At 26.3% G+C, this 24,207-nt stretch overlaps 1 protein-coding gene across 1 annotated transcript; it reads right to left on the bottom strand.

Moving 5' to 3' along the window:
* Positions 1-804: 804 nt before the first annotated feature.
* LOC129980446 (uncharacterized protein DDB_G0287625-like) lies at positions 805-22,444 on the bottom strand. Its single transcript, XM_056090800.1, has 10 exons — positions 22,300-22,444; positions 19,122-19,235; positions 17,386-17,487; positions 16,188-16,289; positions 15,190-15,291; positions 12,299-12,400; positions 10,964-11,065; positions 9,966-10,067; positions 7,699-7,791; positions 805-3,504 (listed from the first exon to the last, which is right to left on the bottom strand). The coding sequence occupies exons 2-10, from the start codon at positions 19,207-19,209 to the stop codon at positions 3,059-3,061; spliced, it is 1,239 nt and encodes a 412-aa protein (XP_055946775.1). The 5' UTR covers positions 19,210-19,235; positions 22,300-22,444; the 3' UTR covers positions 805-3,058.
* Positions 22,445-24,207: the final 1,763 nt, after the last annotated feature.

Raw genomic sequence — 24,207 nt, 5'->3', positions numbered from 1 at the left:
GTTTTTATACGGTCTTCGAGCTCGAAATCATACTTATTTTCAAAATTCTAGATTAATGTTTATTTTTTTTTTAATTTATTTTTTCGGTACTGAAGAACATTTGCTCTCAGTTGAGGACATTCCACACTTCAATTGAGTAAATTGAGCAAGTATTATACACATATTTATTTTTGGATGTATTTTGATAATTGTAGAATTGTTTTTCATTTTCTATAAGTATCCAACTATTAAGAAAAGAAATTGAACTTTTATTTTGAAAAGAACTGACTTACGAACAAATCAGTATGTCAATTGCATTAAAAATTACTAGTTAGATATATTTTCCAAAATTCCAACTTGAAGAAAAGTTCCCCAAATATTCTATTTTTCAGGAAGTTCGAGGTATTAGGGATCTTCTAACCATTAAATAACAAAATTAATCTTTCAATAAAAATTATTAAAGGAAATTTCACGTTGAAAAGTTTATATAGTGGCTTCTGCTGTTAAATTTTTAATTCACTGTTGATTTATTTTATTTCACAAGTTTGCTAATAGATGGCAGCATGAATTGTGCATCATCTATTCATATTTAATGTTTTAAAACGTTGAACACTTTTAGTTCGTCCAAAATATTTTTCACTTTTTTAAATAGAATTCGAAAAGAAAATGCACACAACAAAATAATTACTATTAAAAATTATTTTAATGGCTTTTAGCGGCTTAATACATACCATTAAATGTAAAAAGATTTTTAAATGTTTTATCAGGTTGTGATAATTCATTCAATGCGTTGTATTCACATTATAAATTTCACATATTATTTACATAATCAATGTTTATTTTGCATATTTATAAAATCAATATCAACATATTTACATAATTAATTTCAACGTATTATTTACATATTCAATTACTACATAGTATTTACACAATCAATCACTACATACTATTTACACAATCACTACATAATATGTACAAAATCAATTTATTAAGTTCTTTTTTATCAAAAGATTAAAATTTTCATAGATTTTTTACTCTTAATTAAAACTAAAAACAAACTAATTAACATGATTGATTTAATGATGGATACTGAAATTCATAATTACTTGCTGAATATTAATCATTCCCTATAGTAAGTGATTAATTAATATAAAGGTGTTTTTCCCAGTACCAAATATCTAATATTTTTACGTTCTTAATTCTTTATACATCTATTTATCAGTGCTAATTAATTTAGGTTCATTTTTTAAACAAAAAACTTACGTAAATGTAAATGCGTGCGAAAAGTTTGAAAATAGATCAAATGATGAAGACAGTATGATACATTACTACCATAAAATATTGAAAATAATAATACGATATCTTCACAATTGTGTCCGGCATTCATAATGGTGAAAAACATCTTGTAAATAAAGAATAATATTTTCCACCGCTGCTATTCTTCTTTTAAAATTTTGACTAAACTAAACAACAACTAAACAAACAAAATAACAACTAAAGATTCAACATTAACTTGAGCAACATATTAAATATTGTGGAAGAACCTTATTTAATACTAAGCAAGAAGGTTAAAATATCCAAGTATTACATGCAGACGCCGCTTTGTCTAAGACTAATATTGAGTTTCGATTTTGATATTTTAATAACCTGGATCGAACAGGAAAACGATTTCAGCTTATGTTTTTCTATAAAGAGTAAACATACATAACAAGATTTAATTTATTCACATCCTTGCTTAAACGTAAACACACGTAGAAAATTTGAAAGAAGATGAAATGATGAAGACAGTCTGCTCCATTACTAGCATAAAATATCGAAAATAATAATACGATATCTTCACAATAGTGTCCGGCATTCATAATGTTGAAAAACATCTTATAAATAAAGAATAATATTTTCCACTGGTACTATTCTTCTTTAAAAATTTTGATGCTGCCAGTCAAAACAACTAATGATTCAACATTAAAGTGCTTAACATATTAAGTATTTGTGGAACCTTACTTAACACTCAGCAAACAAGTTAAAATATCCAAGCTTTACATGCAAACACTTAATCTAAGAGAAACATTGAATTTCGATTTTGATTTTTTAATTACCTGGATTCTAACAAGAAAAAGATTTCAGTTCATATTTTTCTATAACGGATAAACATACATGACAACAACTAATTTATTCACAATAATATTAACTAATATACGTAGTTCAGCTTTCTCTATAATTTTTGCAAATGTGATTCCAACATATTTATGTAATTAGGAATGAACAAAAGGGGTAAACTTCAATTAAGAATTTTACTACCTATAATTATTTTCAAAAATTAAAAATTATTACATTTAATATATTTCGAGATTTTACACAGTTAGCTGACTATAATTTTCATATGCATGTATGTTTATTGACATTACTTTTGTAATTTATTGGTACCAAAAACAAATTATGAACCTTCGTCATTATTCTTCATTATGACGTTTCATTTATTCGGAAAATAAATTTTATTCGCAAAATGATTAGTATACCTTCAAAAGAATTTCTATTAATTGATTCAAAGAAGCGGAAGTTCAATTTTAATAAATATACGATGTTTAGCATTTATAAAGATATTGTGAATATGCAAATTATATTGTTATGGCAATCTCTTTAGTATCGTCAGACTCCTGGTCCTCCGAATGCAATTTTTTATTGCAGAAAAGTTGTTATTTAAAATTGTTAGTAACATTTTGATTAAATAATCTGAAAGTCTTAAATGAAGTAAGTAATTTTATCCCAAAATGTCATTCGATAGCTAAATCACATTATAGTTTTAAAAGTTATATTTACATAACTTATTTTTAATAATGTTTTTTTTTTTTTTTCATTTCAATTGACAAAATTTCAGTTTCACATTTTTAAATATTATTGAATGATCAAAGTACTGAGCAAAAATGAAAAATCTTACACAGTTCTTTGTGCTTCTAGATTTATCTAGTAAAAATGAAATAGTGACAATATATTAATTTTATCATTAAATAATTTTTACATTTTGCTTTTTCTAAAAATTCGATTAAACTCTAGTATGGATTTGAGTTAGTAACAAATCAGTTTAGTTCTTTTCAATTAATTTCCACTCCTTTTTCACTTTTTTGTACAGTTCCCCAGAATGAACATGCATATAAATGTTTTGTGTATTGTTGGTTCTGAAGTAATGAATTGTATAAGGAAAATTAATATGCTCCCTGATAAGCAGAGCAGCTTTTAAAATAACATCCAAATCCTGAAATTCTGGAGTATAACATCTTATTAACGTATACCCTTTAGCAAAATTATTTTTAGAAGGTGGAAATTGGAAAAATTCTTGATTTTCTTTGTATAGATCTGTCACGGCTGACCATATCATATCTGCTTCTGATAAATTATTTTCACTGCTCCGTCCAGAGTCGCATTTTAAACACCAAAATCCTCTGATTCGTTGCTCATCTTCATATAAAAATCCCTTTTTGGAATTCAGTTGATTTTCTGCGCTTAGATACATTTCATCTGCGCCCAATCCTAAAATTATAGTTTGAACAAGATAAAATAAATTTTAGTAATTTTTAGTAATGCATAATGCATATAAATGAAATTTGAAATTTATGTCTTTAGATATTGGTAAAACAGAGCGAAGCAGGTCATTTCAAATAATTTATAACAATAATAAACACAGTAATAAAATTTCAACGCAATAATAAAAATTCGTATTAGAGAAAAATCATACTTTAATGGCTTGTTGGGATTATTCTAAACTCACAATATTTATCTTGTAACTCAAAAAAAAAAAAACTGCTAGGATTTGCTATTCATTCATTGGCAGATTAAATTTTCATTTTTTTAAAACTTCAAGTCATTTTTAACTTTCTCATTCAGCATACAGGAACGCAATGTAATTGACACTTAAAACCTTTGAAAGAAATATAAATCAATGAACAAGCTGGTCCTTCATAAACGCTTGCGTTCTCTGCAGTGCTAAGGAACTCAAAAACGAAAGACAAACGCAGTGAGAGAGACTCGGGAAGGATTTCTATAAAATGATATCCTGCAAGAAATTTTAGTTTGCTATCATAAAAAATTACAATATCCAGCTTTCTATCGCAGGAATAAATCACTTTATTCAATGTCTTTCATTTTGGTTTTAACCAGATAACTTGATGTTTAAAGGCCTTACATTATAAAATCGCAAACTTACCTTAACCTTGATTGCATTAAAAATTCCTTACAAAAATACATTTTATAAAAACCATTTATAATACTTTCAGTGACTGTCTGTTGATGTGTTTAGTCTTGAGTGTCCATGTGCATGTGTGCTTGCGAAAAGAAAATAATATTAAAGTAAATCGCTGCTGATATAATAGTATGAGTACAATTTCTGAACTAACATTCAGTTTTTCCTCGATGAAAAAGAGAATATTCCAAAGTTGACCTAAAAATTATTTAATCATGTACAAAAGAATGTAGTTTATATACTATCAAGTGTGCGAAGTTTTCAGTGCATCTTTAAAATTCTGAAAAATCAGAAATTGGCACTCTTCCAATCTAATTATTTCCTCCTCATTTATTTCTCATTGCCGGTTTTATTTTCTTACAAACATTGCTTTAAAAAATAATGTTGCGAAGTATTTATTAAATGCTAGCCACATTTGGCGATCAGCTGGTTTGACTGAGAATTAGTTTTATTTTCAATTAAAACTTACACTTAACTTTATTTCATGATTCCGTAAGCAAATGTTTTAAAAATTAAAGTGTGACAGATATCAAAGATCTGTTATTTTAATAACTTCATATCTGTTCTGTTTGCTTTGTATATGGAACAATCAAATAGAGAGAAAAAAACATGAAATCATAGAATAGCGAAGGATTGAATAAATTTCATCAAAATTAAAATTTTTATGGCATTATATATGAATTTGATATAGGAAAATCATAATGATATTACTTTCTTCAATTTTTTTTCTGTTTGGCATATTTTGATTCTCGCAAGAGTAATTGGCAAAAGATGCAATAAATATTTTATATTTTTTAATAAAAATGATATTTCCAACGTTCATATAAGGATTAGGAACATGTTTTAATATATTAAAAAATGTCTATTTCCATGTTTTAATATATTAAAAAAATCCAAATATCCTAGCAGAAATAATGCAGGAACCTAGATATAATAATAAAAATAAATGGACCTAGCTTAACAACCGAGAAATATGAATTTATATATTTCGGATGTACTAATGTAAATTAAAGTCAGTGTAAATCTGTCGTACAAAATTGACTGAAATTACTGAACTAATGGTAACTGAAAATAGTCTTTTATACCAATAATTATAAACTTATGGTTTATTTGGAAACTTCAAATTTTATGATATATAATTTTTAAATTTCGGAAACTTTCCTCTCTTTTAAAAACAAAGCAGTTAATTTGGTCAATATGATCATCGAAATAATTTTTAACCTCTTGTACTAGATGTCATTACTTCAAAATTCCACATTTGATAATTTTTCCCCAATCTTATAAAATTATCTATTACAGTTTTGACTAACTTAATATCAGTAAAATAGTTAATTAAATGAATAAAATAATTTATAAAAGTTTGAAAATATCCTTCGTCTTATCAGTGTACTTAAAGGTAGAAAATAATTTATTTGACAAAAATATTGTTGTCAAAGCAAAAATTAAAAACATCAGGAGGAAACATAAACTCCTTAAATAAAATTGAATTTCAAACAAATTCAAAAGTCAATTAAATTCTCAATGAATGTTTCAGAATATTACTTTTTATGATATTAATTATTGATTTATTTTCTCATTATATTATTTTCATTTTTACAGAATATTACAATTTTACTTTGAGTTCTAGATTTTTGATATGATTTTTTTTTTTACTTTTTAGAATTCAACAAGTTATTATTTTATATTTGTTATAATTTTTTTCTCATTTTACATTATTTAGCTTTTATTACCTTCCATAACACATTACTAAAAGTTATACCGAAATGTATATCATTATTTCCCATATTCAGTATCATTTGTTGCTTGTGATATACAGGGTGCGACAGAAAATTCCGAACAAACAATTTTTAATATAACTTGATTAAAAACAAATAAATTAACAAAATATAACAAATAATAATAAGATTAGGTTTTTACTAATTATTAAATTTAATTTGTTTCAAAGTGGTTGCCTTTTGCAGCGATGCAGATGTGCAAACGCTTATTGAAATTTTCAGCAATGGGTCGCAAGTCTTCCACCTTTAATCTATTCCATTCGCGCCGAAGACATTGATTTAGATTGTCTAAACTTTTATATCATTTAATGCGAGCCATTGACTCCAAAATGGTCCACTGTAATCATGAGATTGAAATTCGGCGAGTATTGTGCCCATTCTCCAGATGGTGCCACTTCAAAAAAATGCGCCTTGCACCCCTCTTCAGTCTTTTTAGCCTTGTGAGCTGGTGCGAAATCTTATTGAAACTCCCAATTTACATTGCCGAAAGGCGTTTTGGCCCACTGAAATACAGCAGCTTCTAGAATGTCAAATTGGTATACTTTTTGATTTATTTTAACGCCCACATCTACAAAAACCAGAGATATTTTGCTACTTGTGCAAATTTCGCCCCAGACCATGATTGACTTTGTATTTTTGCGATGTTCAACAATTGCTGAAATGCTTGGAGCGTCTACAGACTAGATTCTGTAGTTCTAGGACTTATGAGCTAATGGATATTAAAGAGTTTCTCATTAGTGCAAAGGAATCTCTCACATCATTGTCTTGCACCCCGAACTCAAAAATTGTCGGCGTCTTTGGAGCCGTACGAGTTTGTTTTCTTCAGTGAGAAACTGAACTTTTTGGAACCTGTAAGGCTTTAGTCCAAACTCGGCGTTTGCCATTCGTTGCTCTGATAGGTCCTTTATTCCCAGTTCACGAGCGACCTTTATCATGGAAACCCTCGAATTTCATTGAACTTGCTTTTTGATAACCTTACGGCTATTGAAAGTGTTCACCATACGTTTTTGTTCTCTGCTTGGACTATGACCATCATTGACAAGCTCTTTGAAACTATAGATCAGACACTGTTTGCTGAGGCAAATTAAGCAACTGAACAACTTCATACTGTCGTTTTCTTTGTTTAAACAACTCTGAAATAGCATATATTTTGCTTGGCATTGTAAAAAAGCCAAAATGCTATACGTAAACTAAAAGATACATTATATAATATGTTATAATTGAAGTGGTACCAAAAAGAAGTGGACAAAAATTAAAAAGAAATTAATTAACTTCTATTCTATGATGTAATAACATTGTACGAGGATTTTTTTTGCCGCACCCTGTAGAAATAAAATTCAATTGAAATTAAGATATTAATTGATAATTAAATTCTAAAAAGTCTTAAATATTCTATTTCCACCTGGAAGTCAGTTAGAAATTGATTACTTAGTTTTCTACAAATCTGAAATTCATGATTAGAGAAAAAACTAAATACAAATACAGTAGCATAAAAATAGTCACTATACAAAAATACTATTTATAAGTAAATTAATTTTTTTCTCTGCTTTGGGATTTCATTACTTCTATTACATTAAGCTATTTTATAAAATAACAATCAAATAAGGAGAAATGAATTTCCATATTTCTTTTGATTTGTAGTTAAATTTTCATAACACAATACGCATTAAATGAGTTATTAAAGAAAAAAGACAATTACTTTAAACATACCTTTTTTATTTCTCCAGCTACATTGATCAGGAAAGGAAATAATAGGTCTCGCTATTTCCTTAACTTTATTTCTGTTGGAAATTTGTTTTGTATCTAAATGTATATAAAAAATAAATATTAAATATATAAACATGCACACATAGTATTCCAAAACGTTTACAAAAAATGTTAATTTTCGGATGCAAAATCTGAATAGGCAATATTCTAATATCATCCGTAGTATAGGCATAATATTCCCTCTCTCTCTGTATACGTGTATGTGTGTCTGTGTACGTCTGTGTGTGTACGAATGTATGCTGATTTTTTTTTTTTTTTGTATTTTCAGACAGCTTCTTTATAAATAATTTCCTTATGAATGATATCATTAAAATAATCGTAAGCGTATTTAAATTAATTGTATGATTAAATTTGATGCCGCTGAATTTTCCTATTGTGGAACCTTTGATCATAACAGTTTGATTATCGAAAAACCTTGATAAAAAATATCAAGTAGCTTTTTTCTTTAAATTGATGATTTGCTTTTATTAACAAGTAACCCATAATATATCTGCATTATATTTTGTACTTATTATTATTGCATTGTTCCTTATACTTAGGAAAGCTATTACTTCAATGAATAATGCTGATATCATCACTTTCTTTTTATCGAAATAAAGCTCCCAGTCTAGATACTGAAAAGAAAGCTGGACTGTTCAAAAAATAATTTGAACAGGAAGCAAGTTTATAATCTTCCGATATGCACAAGGTTTTAACAATTTTCAACACTGGATCTGTAAAGTTAAAGAGAAATAAGAACTTGTTATTTTTTTAATTCAAAATCAGGCCATCCTGCTTTAGTATACTTGTTATAATGGTTTAATAATTATTTCAGTATCTTTTCTAGTTCACTTTGAAATTTCGCCCCAAAATATGCGTTGACGTCATATGCATAGTATTAATATAAATAAAATAACGTCCGGGAATAAAAAAGAAACCCCAGAATATTAAAATAGGCGATTGGATGGAAGAATTCAATTATATATATAAGTATTTCGTAATAATCTCAAAGATGAATGAATTGAGTCCGACTGCATTACCATGCTACAAACAACAAAAGTTTTCATTCCAATATTCAGCCCGAAAATAAAGAATTCTGATTATCAAATTTCAACATATTTAAATAATACTTCCCAGTAATTCTTTTCAAAAAATGTAAGTTTTTATAAAACTTTTTTTTTTTTTTGCTTTCCCTTTTTATGCTTTACATTTCTAGGGTCACATAAAAAACACAATTTTTCATGACTTCTAACATTTATTTTAAGAAATTTGAAAATATATTTTGTAGCTAAATTGCTATCTTTATATACAATAATCAAATGAAATACATAGAATAAATTTAGCACAAATTTAGTTTCGCTAAATCTTATTGCACGGCGGTCCGAATTTTTTTTTATATTTAATGAGTCTTCCTTCAATTTCACAAATAACAGAAATTGTCTTGTCAACAAAATCATGTATTCTTTTAATACTCTTTCATCCTAGATAAATTAGATTATCGGTATATTTGTCGTTCACTAGCATATTCCATTCGTTCAAATTTATACTACCAAACCATTTATTAACTATCATTCAAACATTTGAGTAAGTTAATTAATGCTCACAATAAACTTATTTCTCAAACTAGTTTGTTTTGAGACATTTTAACCAATTTTTTCGTTAAGTTTAATTACAATTCCCTAAACGAATTTAACTTCTCAAATGATTACATAAACCTTCATAACTGTGGGGTTTGAAAAGTTGAAATTAGAAATAATGATGGACATTTTGAACCAAAAATGAGTTCTACAGAATTGGATTCAATAACCGAAAAAGACATTCCATTTCAAGTTTTTAAGGATCGAATTTCTACTGCTGTTATAATATTACTACAAACTTGTCAAGAATTCAAATAGTATAAATTTAAATGAAATAATGTTATGAATGTTAATGAGAATTTTTCTAGAAAGACATTAGAATAATCCATTTAAATTAATAGTTGAAATGCTTAACATATTGCATTAAATAACTTTCTAATGTTCGATTCTATGTTTTCTTTACTCATATTTTAAATTATCAAACATTTAAGTTATTCTTAACATAAAAAGAAAGTTATAGAATAAATGGAAGAGTGTAGTTTTCTTGCTCTTTTTAGCATTGATATTTAAATTTTCCTAATGAAATGTGTGTGAACAAATCTTGAAATAATATTAAGAGAAGTCATTATTAATGCATTCATAAATTTTTTTTACCATTTTTATTTCTCCAATTCCATCCTTCAGAAGAATTCATAGACACATCACTAGAACTTTGGCAATGTTCTTTTATTTCTACTGTATCTACAGTCTGCTCCTCTTAATTTTAAAAATATCTATTCTATTAATCTGTTTATCCTTTTTAAATAGATGTAAAAACTATACAATGATGAAAAATAAAATTAAAGTTGTGTATAAGATTTCAGCGTCTGCTCTGATTTTCTTTAATATAATACATTTTGCGTTTGTTATTAGATCAAAAGAAATTAATAAGTCATTAAACAATAACTCTATAAACCATTATAGTAAATATTGATATTTTCTGAAAAAATAATATAAATGTCGTATATCTTAGATGTAAAATTAATCAGAATTAATAGAGTCCAATGAAAACAGATTATTCGAAAATATTTCTTATTGTCGGATTTTTAACTAAAATGTGCATTAAACACAAACAACGTTTTTAGTTAAAAATTAAAAATGCAAATAAATTAATTCATTTTAAATAGAAATTATTATTTATTTTGGAATTATTATTATTTTCGCTAAACAATTCTTATATATAAAGAAGTGAAACTCGAAATGACTTTAACGAAACGGAATCGGTTAAAATAAAGACAATAATGGAATAACAATGAAAACAAACCATTGCACAGCAGTTCAGAGCACAAACATCATGGAAACAGAAGTGATAAAAGAAATTTTACCTTCAGAAATACGACATAAAAAATTTAGGTAGAAACTAAATCAAATAAAGATTTATATAAATGGTTCTTCAATTAATCATAAATTGAAAATATTATCAGTTTAAATCAATAAATTTCTTATTAACTGAGTTCTTATCATGCATTTTTTTAAAATTAAAAGTAATTAAAAGTCTGGTGTAGTATGACAGAGTCATTTTCCTTTTTTTAGCTATGATTATGATTTCATTCCTAAAGTTCCTGTAAAAAAAAATAATTATATATATCAAAGGTTGTATATTCTGTTCATACCTTTCTTACATCTCCAATTTGGCTGATCGGAAGATGAAGAGGAATTCTTCCGAAATCTATTGGTAGAATTTGAATTTTCTTTATCTATATTTCTTCTTATATCTGAAAGCAGTTTTTAAAATATAAATCATAATATATTGCTTCGAAAATTCTAAGTTTTTGTCAACAATGAATTTTTGCATAATATTTTAAAGTTTCTAAATGAGATTTGAGATCAAAATCCATAAATGAACAATTTTGAATTCTTGAGCAATATCTATGATTTTTACAACTGAATCAAGAACAATTTACTTACTTTTAATTCCTTATTTAAATGTTATAAGATAATTTATTTTTCTGTAATAAAAAATAATAAAATATATTCAAATGGTATTAATACGTTCACGGCTGTCATAATTTACAGCTGTCTCGGTATACTGCCATTCTTCATTCTTCTTTTTTTTATCTTCTTGCTTTGCACGATAAGCCTAACTAATTCTTGCTCCTTAAAATGAAACAAACTAACCTGAATATTCTTAGTAATTGACTGCGTAAATGAATGAATACGTGTGTGTGTGCGTGCGTGCGTGTGTGTGTTTGTGTGTGCGAGAGCATATATGCTAGTTCTTTTTTTTTTGTATTTTAAGACAGATTCTCTATAAATAGTTTCCTTATGAATGATATCATTAAAATAATCGTAAACGTATTTAAGTTCATTCTATTATTAAATTTCATACCGCTGAATTTTCGTATTGTGCTACCTTCGAAAATATTTCTTATTGTCGGATTTTTAACTAAAATGTGCATTAAACACAAACAACGTTTTTAGTTAAAAATTAAAAATGCAAATAAATTAATTCATTTTAAATAGAAATTATTATTTATTTTGGAATTATTATTATTTTCGCTAAACAATTCTTATATATAAAGAAGTGAAACTCGAAATGACTTTAACGAAACGGAATCGGTTAAAATAAAGGCAATAATGGAATAACACTGAAAACAAACCATTGCACAACAGTTCTGAGCACAAACATCATGGAAACAGAAATGTTATAAAAAATTTTACCTTCAGAAATGCGAGATAAAAAATTTAGGTAGAAACTAAACCAAATAAACATTTATATAAATGATTCTTCAATTAATCATAAACTAAAAACATTTTCAGTTTAAATCAATTAATTTCTTATTAACTCAGTTTCTATAATGCATTTTCTTTAAGTTAAAAAAAAATTAAAAATCTGGAGTAGTATGACAGAGTCATTTTCCTTATTTTAGCTATGATTATGATTTCATTCCTAAAGTACCTGCAAGAACATTTTTATGAATATAAAAGGTTGTATATTATGTTCATACCTTTCTTACATCTCCAATTTGGCTGATCAGAAGATGAAGAGGAATTCTTCCGAAATCCATTAGTAGAATTTGAATTTTCTTTATCTTTATTTCTTTTTGGATCTGTAAGCAATTTTTAAAATATGAATTATAATAAATTGCTTAGAAATTTCTAATTTTTGACAACTATGAATTTTTGCATAATATTTTAAAGTTTCTAAATGAGATTTGAAATAAAAATCCATAAATAAACAATTATGAATTCTTGAGCAATATCTATGATTTTTACAACTCAATCAAGAACAATTTACTTACTTTTAATGCCTTATTTAGATGTTATATGATAATTTATTTTTCTGTAATAAAAAATAATAAAATATATTCAGCTGCTATTAACACATTCTTAATAATTCACAGCTCTCTCGGTATATTGCCATTCAACTTCATTCTTCTGTTTTTATCTTCTTGCTTTCAATGATAAGCCTAACTAATTCTTGCTCCATAAAATGCAACAAACTAACCTGAATATTCTTAGTAATTGACTGGGTAAATGAATACTTTGAATGAATGAATGTGTGTGTGTGTGTGTGTGTGTGTGTGTGTGTGTGTGTGTGTGTGTGTGTGTGTGTGTGTGTGTGTGTGTGAGCTCTCATATATGATAGTTCTTTTTTTTTGTATTTTAAGACAGATTCTCTATAAATAATTTCCTTATGAATGATATCATTAAAATAATCGTAAACGTATTTTAGTTCATTCTATTATTAAATTTCATACCGCTGAATTTTCGTATTGTGCTACCTTTGACAATAACAATTTGATTCTTAAAGAACATTTATATTAAATTTCAAGTAGCTTTTATGTTTAAAATGATGATTTCCTTCTATTAATAAGTAAATCATTACATATCTGCATTATATTTTGTATTTATATTATTGCATTGTTCTTATACTTAGAAAAGCTATTACTTCAATGAATAATGCTTATATCATCACTTTCTTTTTATCAAAAAAAAGCTCTCAGTCTAGATACTGAAAAGAAAGCTGAACTGCTCAAAACAATATGAACGATAAGCAATTTAATATCGTCCGATAGGCACAATGTATAAAGAATTTTCAACACTGGATCTGTAAAGTTAAAGAGAAATAAGAAATTGTTATTTTTTTAATTTAAAATCAGGCAATCCAGCTTCAGTATACTTGTTATAATGGTTTAATAAATATTTCAGTATCTTTTCTAGTTCACTTTAAAATTTTGCCCCAAAATATGCGATTATGCCATATGCATAGTATTAATATAATCAAAATAACGTCCGGAAATAAAAAAGAAACCCTAGAATATTAAAACAGGCGATTGAATGGGATTTATTAAACTGAGAGATATAAGCATTTGATAAAAATCCCAAACGATAAAGGAATTGTGTCCATGCTCCAAACCCCAATAATTTTCATTCCAATATTCAGCCCGAAAATAAAGAAGTCTGATTATCAACTTTCAACATATTTAAATTATACTTCCCAGTAATTCTTTTCAAAGAATATAATTTTTTTGTAGAACTTTTTTTTTGCTTTCATTTTTTACGCTTATATTTCTAGGGTCACAAGAAAAACACAATTTTTCAAGACTTCTAACATTTATTTTAAGAAATTTGAAAATACTTTCTGCAGATAAATTGGTATCTTTATGTTGAATGATCGAATCTAACACATAGAATAAATTTAGCACAAACTTTAGTTTTGCTAAATCTTAATGCACGACGGTCCGAATTGTTTGTATATTTAATGAGTCTTCCCTCAATTTCACAAATAAACAAAAATTGTCTTTTGAACGAAATCATGTATTTATTTAATATTCTTTCATCCTAGATAAATTAGATTATAAGTATATTTGTCGTGTACTAGAATATGACATCCGTTCAAATCTATACTACCATACCACGTGTATACTATTATTCAAACATTTGAGTTGGTTGAGCAACGCACCGGCGTCCTGGCATAGGAGTAGCACGTGATCTGGGCGTCCTGGGTTCGAGTCCCGGTTTGGGCATGGTTATTCTTCCGTTATTCTATCTGTGAGATGTGTCAGTGTGCCCTCCTGTAAAAAGGGGCTGTGGAAGCGAATGAGTGATGCGTGAGTAGCATAGTTGTACTCTTGGCCCTAGTTGGCGCTACTATAAAAACAAGAGACGCTCCCCCACCGACTTAAATCGCTGTCTTCGTAACAGCGGGCTTTTCTATGGCAAGTGACATAAGAAACAACTACGAAAGAACAGTTGAGCAATGATCACAATAAATTTATTTCACAAACTAGTTGGTTTTCAGAAATTTTTACCAATTTTTTCGTTAAATTTAATTACAATTCCATGAAAGTATTTTATTTCTCAAAATATAACTGAAAACTTCATAACTGAGAAGCTTGAAAAGTTGAAATTACAAGTAGTGATAGACATTTTGAATCAAAAATCAGACCTACAGAATTAGATTCAATAACCGAAAACGACATTCCATTTCAAACTTTTAAGAATCAAATTTCTACTGTTATTATAATATTACTACAAACATGTCACGAATTCTAGTAATACAAATTTAAAAGAAAAAATATATTATGAATGTTAATGAGAATTTTTCTAAAAAGACGTTAGAATAATCCAATTAAATTAAAAGTAGAAATGTTAAACATATTTCTTTAAATTACTTTTTAATGTTCGGTTCTATGTTTTCTATACTCTTATTTTTAATTATCAAACATTTAAGTTATTCTTAACATAAAAAGAAAGTTATAGAATAAATGGAAGCGTGTAGTTTTCTTGCTCTTTTTAGCATTGATATTTAAATTTTCCCAATGAAATGTGTATGAACAAATCTTAAAATAATATTAAGAGAAGTCATTATTAATGTATTCATAAATTTTTTTACCATTTTTATTCCTCCAATTCCATCCTTCAGAAGAATTCATAGACACATCACTAGAACTTTGGCAATGTTCTTTTGTTTCCACTGTATCTACAGTCTGCTCCTCTAAATTTTAAAAATATCTATTCTATTAATCTGTTTATCCTTTTTAAATAGATGTAAAAACTATATAATGATGAAAAATAAAATTAAAGTTGTGTATAAGATTTCAGCGTCTGCTCTGATTTTCTTTAATATAATACATTTTGCGTTTGTTATTAGAACAAAAGAAATTAATAAGTCATTAAACAATAACTCTATAAACTATTATAGTAAATATTGATATTTTCTGAAAAAAATAATATAAATGTCGTATATCTTAGATGTAAAATTAATCAGAATTAATAGAGTCCAATGAAAACAGATTATTCGAAAATATTTCTTATTGTCGGATTTTTAACTAAAATGTGCATTAAACACAAACAACGTTTTTAGTTAAAAATTAAAAATGCAAATAAATTAATTCATTTTAAATAGAAATTATTATTTATTTTGGAATTATTATTATTTTCGCTAAACAATTCTTATATATAAAGAAGTGAAACTCGAAATGACTTTAACGGAACGGAATCGGTTAAAATAAAGGCAATAATGGAATAACACTGAAAACAAACCATTGCACAACAGTTCTGAGCACAAACATCATGGAAACAGAAATGTTATAAAAAATTTTACCTTCAGAAATGCAAGATAAAAAATTTAGGTAGAAACTAAACCAAATAAACATTTATATAAATGATTCTTCAATTAATCATAAACTAAAAACATTTTCAGTTTAAATCAATTAATTTCTTTTTAACTCAGTTTCTATAATGCATTTTCTTTAAGTTAAAAAAAAATTAAAAATCTGGAGTAGTATGACAGAGTCATTTTCCTTATTTTAGCTATGATTAAGATTTCATTCCTAAAGTACCTGCAAGAACATTTTTATGAATATAAAAGGTTGTATATTATGTTCATACCTTTCTTACATCTCCAATTTGGCTGATCAGAAGATGAAGAGGAATTCTTCCGAAATCCATTAGTAGAATTTGAATTTTCTTTATCTTTATTTCTTTTTGGATCTGTAAGCAATTTTTAAAATATGAATTATAATAAATTGCTTAGAAATTTCTAATTTTTGACAAATATGAATTTTTGCATAATATTTTAAAGTTTCTAAATGAGATTTGAAATAAAAATCCATAAATAAACAATTATGAATTCTTGAGCAATATCTATGATTTTTACAACTCAATCAAGAACAATTTACTTACTTTTAATGCCTTATTTAGATGTTATATGATAATTTATTTTTCTGTAATAAAAAATAATAAAATATATTCAGTTGCTATTAATACGTTCACAGCTGTCATAATTCACAGCTCTCTCGCTATACTGCCATTTATCTTCATTCTTCTTTCTTTTATCTTCTTGCTTTGCACGATAAGCCTAACTAATTTTTGCTCCATAAAATGCAATAAACTAACCTGAATATTCTTAATAATTGACTGCGTAAATGAATACTTTGAATGAATGAATGTGTGTGTGTGTGTGTGTGTGTGCGGGTGCGTGCGTGTGTGTGCGTGCGTGTTTGTGTGTGTGTGTGCGCGTGTGTGTGTTTGTGTGTGCGTGTGTGTGTGTGTGCGTGTGTGTTCGCGCGTGCGCCTATATGCTAGTTCTTTTTTTTTTGTATTTTAAGACAGATTCTTTATAAATAATTTCCTTATGAATGATATCATTAAAATAATCGTAAACGTATTTAAGTTCATTATATTTCATACCGCTGAATTTTCGTATTGTGCTGCCTTTGACTATAACAATTTGAATCTTAAAGAACATTGATATTAAATTTCAAGTAGCTTTTATGTTTACAGTGAGGATTTACTTCTATTAATAAGTAAATCATAATATATCTGCAATATATTTTGTATTTATATTATTGCATTGTTCTTATACTTTTGTCACTGGATCTGTAAAGTTAAAGAGAAATAAGAACTTCTTATATTTTTACATTAAATTAATTTTAATTAACATAAAAAGAATGATATAGAATAAAGGGAAAAGTGTAGTTTTCTTGCTTTTATTAGCATTGATATTTGAATTTTTACAATGAAATGTGAAAAAATCTTAAAATAATATTAAAAGAATCATTATTAATGTATTCATAAATTGTTATACCATTTCTATTTCTCCAATTCCAAACTTCAGAAGAATTCATAGATCCATCACTAGAACTTTGGCAATATTCTTTTGTTTCTACTATATCCACAGTCTGGTCCTCTGAATTTTAAAAATATCTATTCAATTAATCTGTTCATACTTTTTAAATAGCTGTAAAAACTATATAAAGATGAAAATAAAATTAAAGTTATGTATACGACTTCGGCGTCTGCTCTGATATCCTTTAATATAATGCATTTTGCGTTTGTTATTAGAACAAAAGTAATTTAATAAGTCATTAAACAATAACTCAATAAACCATTATAGTAAATATTAATATTTTCTGAAAAAGTAATATAAATTTCATATTTAGATGTAAAATTAATCAGAATTAATAGAGTCCAGTGAAAACATATTATTCTAAAATTTTTCTTATCGTCGGATTTTTAAATAAAATTTTGAATTAAACACAAACAAAGTTTTTAGTTAAAAATTAAAAATAGAGATAAAATAATTCATTTGAAATAGAAAATAGAAATTATTATTTATTTTGGAATTACTATTATTTTCGCTTAAAAATTCTTTTATATAATGAAGTGAAACTAGAAATGACTTTAACGAAACGGAGTCTGTTAAAATAAAGGGAATAATGGAATAACACTGAAAACAAACCATTTCACAGCAGTTCAGAACAAAAACATCATGGAAACAGAAGTGATATAAGAAATTTTACCTTTAGAAATACGAGATAAAAAAAATTAGGTAGAAACTGAACCAAATAAAGATTTATATAAATGATTCTTCAATTAATCATAAATTGAAAATATTATCAGTTTAAATCAATTATTATTATGTTGTAGCTTATTATTTCACTTTGAGATACTTATTGTTTCTTCTAGTAATTAATTTAAAAGTAATTTTCCAGCATTCCAACTTATTTCTAAGATACTATTTAGTGGCGCAAAAGTGTCGAGTATTATCGATTTAGAGAGGAAAGATACCTTGCACATATTAATAATAAAAAGAGACCGCATAAAAGGAATATTTGTTTGGAAAATGTTTTAAATTATATCGTCCCTTAAAATTTAGCTAATTGTCTTACAAAATCGTCTCAAAAGCTACCCGGCCTTATCCCAAGCGTCGTTTAGTACACTAATTCGGTAAAATTCCTATGTTATGAAAATTATTAAGAATCATAATAATTGTTCGAAAGATATTACTCTTAAAAAATATCACTTAATGGGGATTAAACATTATAGATCATGAGTCTTGAAGAATTTTTCAACTATTAATATTCCAAAACAAAAATTATTGATCAAACCCAATGACTTCAGAGAAATCTATATTTACAACGCATGATCATACCAATGATCTCACAGTTTGGCTATGATCAAAGCGGGATCATAGCCAAAGAAATAGTAATTACTACATAGTTAGCATGAACAAATCCAATATGCAAAATTCAAAATTTTTTCACCCTGTATAAAAATGTACCTGTATCAAAAATTAATAAAATATTTGGGTTTTAATTATAGTTTGAGATTTTCAGATATTATTTCAATGAATTGAAAACGTTATTCCAATTTTAAAATATTTATGTCCTTTATAGTTTAAGAACTAAAACTAAAATTTAAACATTCTATATTTTAATTAAAAATTGACAACCCTTTTTATTTGCCAGAAATTATTAAAAATAAAGGAATTTACATTCATCTAACATTTATTGAAATAATCTATTTTGATGAAAAATTCACCATTTCTTTTTGGAATATCCATTTTAAGTATTGTGTCAGGATATGACTCATCCAGAACACAGTCTGAAAACTTATCTTCAAGTGACATTATTCTTGAATAAATCCTTCTTTTCTCTGAAAGAATAATTTGTAAAACTATTAATTAAAAACACATGTGATAAACATGATAATTACAGCTAAATTAGGATTGCTCCTTAAAGTTTAATTAAAATATTTTTTATCTACAAATGTAGAATTTTTTCGTTCACATTGAGAGAAAATGAGTATAATTATTGAGCATAGTTAATCATCATCATAATCACATCATCATCTCAAATCACATTGAGTTTAGTTAAATATTGGAAAGAATTCTTCAAATAATAATATCAATACCTGCTAAAATGTTAAAAGTTATTTCAATTAATTTTAAATTTATTGTCAAGGACTCATGGAATAGAAGAAACGTGGCAGTACATATTAGCTAAAGTAACTTTTGAGAAACTGGGTATCATCTGAAGTATGAAATTTAGGTTGACTTGTTAGATAGATGTCTTTCAAGGACAACTGGTTTATTTCGTTTAAAGCTCACTTAAAATAACATGCTTCACTTCAAGCCTCATTTAGAAAAAAAAAGAAAAAAAAAACGTAAAAAATCAACTTTATTCATTTTAACTACAGCAAAAAATTCAATGAATCCCAACTTTTTAATATTGTTAGATAAGACCACAGTCAGAACAAACTATTTGAAATTTTGCTTCTGATTAAAATTTCTCAGCCATACCTTACCTTAATCACTAAGCAACTGTTAGCTATAAATCTAAATAAAATACAGTATTACTCGAATCTCTATTTATTTTCCCGTTTTTATTGTTTTCTTATCACATATGGTCAGGCTTTTTGGTCAGACTTCTTGCCTTTCCTGGGCATTTTCCTTTATATAATTGAATTCCCATGATTAACTCCTTCCAGAGGTTTACAATAAAATTCATCTGGACTCTACAAAAATGTAAATGTCAGGTAATATAACATGTAATTGAGATAATTGAATTTAAAAAATTCAATCAAGACATAAATGTTTTCTCATATGAATGTTTTTTTCTTCTGATTTTATATAAAGTCTCTCTTCTTGAAAGCATATCTAAATAAACTGAATTTCTTATTAGCATTTCAGAAAAGCTTTCCCAAGAAAATTTTTTAGCGTTAATCCCTTAAAATCAGAAACAAAATTAAAATGTTAGCTATTTCTAACACATAATTATTGTGTAGGAATTCTTATACAATTTTTATGTAAATTATTAAATATTTTTATAAAATTAAAAAATATTTTAAATGAAATGAAAATAAATATTTTGAAATTCATCTTTGTTTGACATTTTCTAAACAAAACTTCAAATATTAATGATTTTTTAAGTCTTCAATAACAATAATTAAAATGTATCATACAATGGCTTTTTCTGAAATTGTTCTTGCTTGGTTTTCTAAAATAATAGCTTCTAGGGGAGAAAAAATTTAAAATATCCCTATAGCACGTATATGGATATTTATGGTACAGTATGAAAATATTAATATGTAAAAGATAAAAGAATTTTATAAAATATTACCAGTTATTAATAAGCGACTGAAGTTACGCATTCTATCTTAACTTATTGAATTAAAGACTACTAAAAGTAACATTTTTAGTCTGCTACTAAGACTATCAATTGCTCTTAGTTCATGGTGCTAAAAATTCAATTTATTCAAAAATTTGTACAAAGAAAACCTGGAAAATTCAGTACAGAAAATACCGGCCAATGACTTTTAATTGAGCATGATAATAAAAATTTATATTTTATACATAACATTTTCAATAAACAATATATGATAAATAAGTATTACAAGGTAAGAAATTTTAATAGAAAAATTTTAATGATTTTAAAAATTATTTTAATGAATAAAAAGATTCAGTAATCTGAATATAAAGCGACAATTTAACGAGTAAATTTGGAATAAATCTTTAGAAGTCAAATGGATAGTTTACGCCTAGATATTTTTTTCATTGTATAAAAGAATGTGTATTCAGTTCACTGTATAGCAGAGAAATCCTCGAATGAAACAAATGCACTCAGGTCCTACAGACATTAGTTAAAGATCTATTTCACTAAAAGAAACGTATAACAAATAGAAATACTTTATTATGAATTTAATGTTAGTTTCGATTTAACTAAATTAAATTCAGAATACAGATTTATTTACACACTTCAAGTTGAGTAGTGTCATGCTTTCATAAACGAAATATTTTAATTGATTTGTTCTTTGATTTCTTGGTGTGTTAGTTTTGAAATTAGCAAACATTTAATTTCATGATAATATTTATTTCATGATACCATTTATTTTCATTTCACTAATTTAATGTCTTTAAGAGCTTAATTATCAGTTAGTTAATTTATATAACTATTTTTTGAATTTATATCATTAGTGGTATATGGTGAGGAGAAGAAATGAAAGTGAATATTCATTAATATTTTTTATTACTAAATTTTATATTAATCACTAAAAATCACAAAACAATCAAAATTGCAAAAATAATCAAAAAGTTGTATTTTTTAGCAAATTAATAAAAGTGTGCTTCCAGAAATTGTTTTCGTTAAATTTATTTAATAGTATGTTAATAGGAAATTTAAAGATACAGAAAAAAAATAGGATTACTGATTTATTCGATTTAAAATTCATAAACGCCACTATATTAGAGAAATTTCATAGGACATTTTTTTGTCTTATAACTCTACAATATAAGCAAAATCAACACATTCATCCACAGTTTACTTGCTTTAAAAAGGAAGGGAAAAATTATTAAATTTATTAAACAAACACATGTTTTTCAACTTCTGATATTTATTTGCAGATTTTAATAAGCTTTAGTTATGGAATTAATTATTAGGCACTAAAAATATATAATGAATAAAAATAATCATTCTCAGATTTAATACATATAGTATGTTTTAAAAATAATATGCTAAATGCTTGCAATATCATGAAACTTAACATTATCATCAGATTTAATACATAATATTAAATAAAGAAAAGAATAGAAGAAATATTATTAAAGATATATATATATATATATATATATATATATATATATATATATATATATATATATATAAAATTTTATCACCTACTAAAATATTAAAATATTTATTAGATTAGTTAAATGACTTACTAAACCTCTGGAATGAAAGCTTTTTCTGCCGCCAGCCTTTAATTGATTCCTTTAAAAGTGCATCATTTTTTCTTTTATCTAACTCATTGTTTGACTGAAATTTATCAGAAAGGGAACAAGGGTTGGGAAGTATATCTATTATTTTTCAAAATTATCTAGACAATAAGAAAAAAATTTTAATTAATTCAGATTTCTTTAAAGAATGAACTATGTTTCAATTGCGCATGTTTCTTTTCAAAATATCAGTGTGTCTTTAGAATGATTCGATGGATTTCACTACGGTTTTAAATTTCAAATTATGGGAATGAAGAATTCATGCGAAACTAATTAATCATTTAACTAAATAACGATATTATTGCCCTGTGTTATTATTTTTTAAATATTGTTTTATTAATGAAAATCTCTTTAAAAACAGAGCAAAATGATCCCCCCCCCCAAACAAGAATAAAGCTTACTAGGATTTCTTCTAGATTAAATTTAAATATGAAAAAAGCACAAATTTCAAAGAAATTTCTTCACAGATTATATCTAAATAATACAAATTAAGCAAATTTTTGAACAGCATGGTAGGGTATCAAAACAGATGAAGTATATTTAATTAAAAATCTGAAAATAAGGAAACTTTATAAATAACTGAATAAAACTCTGATGATGACGTTCAAAAGGAAAAGGAGTGTGGTAGCTTCTGAGGGTAAACACCCCCTGAGCACCAGATGGCAGAGGTCTGATTTCTAGCTCAAATAAAGATGACACTCACACACTAACTTGCACAACCCCTTTTTACCAGGGAGCTCTTTCACACATCTCACAGAACGAACACAGGTGGAAAACAACCATTCGCGATCCAGGACTCCAGCACGGAACGCCCAGATCACGGGAAAGACGAGCTACCACTAAGCCAGTACGCCGGCAATAAAACCCTGAAATAACTAATTAAATAAGTTATTTGGAATAGGAATCTATAATCGTAAGTTTTTATAGGAAAACTAATTATTGTAACATTACATGACACGACATTGGGAATATTATTTAAATAAGAATCTTGGATACACTCATAGATAGACCATTTAGTTCATAGAGGGTGGAAATGATGTTGGAAATGAAATTTTCATTTTCCCATAGCTTCTTTACGATTGCAGATTTAAAAAAAATCAAGATAGGAAAGTTACCGTCTCCTTAAGATGAACAACTTTTGTATAAAAGTTTCTCGATAGCTGCAGTTGCATTCTGGAAGATGAAAGTATTTTCAGTCCTCAACTTCGACTATTTTTCGCATTATATGTATAGTCAGAATTAAATAAAGAAAAAAAAATTGCTTTATTTTCTTTCTTTAATTCGATACCGTTTAAATGCTTGTGTATTAAAATTTGATACTTTGAAGAAATTATTGATTGGCAATATTGTCGCAAAAGGAAGGTCTGCGCATAGTCAGTGTGACTCAGAGGTAAAGTAGGGGCTTGGAAAATACAAGAGCGGGAGTTTGAATGCCAGCCAAGTAATATTAATTTAAAAGTTGAACATCAATTCAAATTTCTTATTATTAATTTATTAATGTTCTAAAACTTTCTATAACTTTCTTTGTGATTCTAGATTATTCTGTAAGGTATAAATTCTGAATTCCACAAGTAGTGGAATCATTTCTTCCTCTGCAAGTTACGAGTTGCTTAAAGCTAATAAACTTGATGTAGTGCCACTTTGTGACATGTTATTCTTTGCATCTTCGTGGCAATATTATGTAAAAAAATAGTCAGCTTTAGAAAATATCAAAAGCTGCACCTACTTTAAATTTTTAATGTATTTCATTACAATTATTTACTTATTTATAATCAATATAGATCATGTTATGTGTTTATTTTTTCAGTAGATGCTAAACTGTGCGATATCAGTAAAGTCATTATCTATGGCGGC

Source organism: Argiope bruennichi, chromosome 1 (genome assembly GCF_947563725.1).
Source record: "Argiope bruennichi chromosome 1, qqArgBrue1.1, whole genome shotgun sequence".
Taxonomy (NCBI): domain Eukaryota; kingdom Metazoa; phylum Arthropoda; class Arachnida; order Araneae; family Araneidae; genus Argiope; species Argiope bruennichi.
This window is presented reverse-complemented; position numbering and strand designations above follow the sequence as displayed.

Excerpts from the sequence above, each read along its gene's own strand:
- LOC129980446 (XM_056090800.1), bottom strand. The coding sequence starts at position 19,209 with ATGTCACTTGAAGATAAGTTTTCAGACTGTGTTCTGGATGAGTCATAT. Across the intron at positions 16,290-17,385 it reads GAATTGGAGAAATAGAAATG|ATCCAAAAAGAAATAAAGAT; the intron begins GTATAACAATTT and ends AATTGCTTACAG. Across the intron at positions 12,401-15,189 it reads GAATTGGAGGAATAAAAATG|ATCCAAAAAGAAATAAAGAT; the intron begins GTAAAAAAATTT and ends AATTGCTTACAG.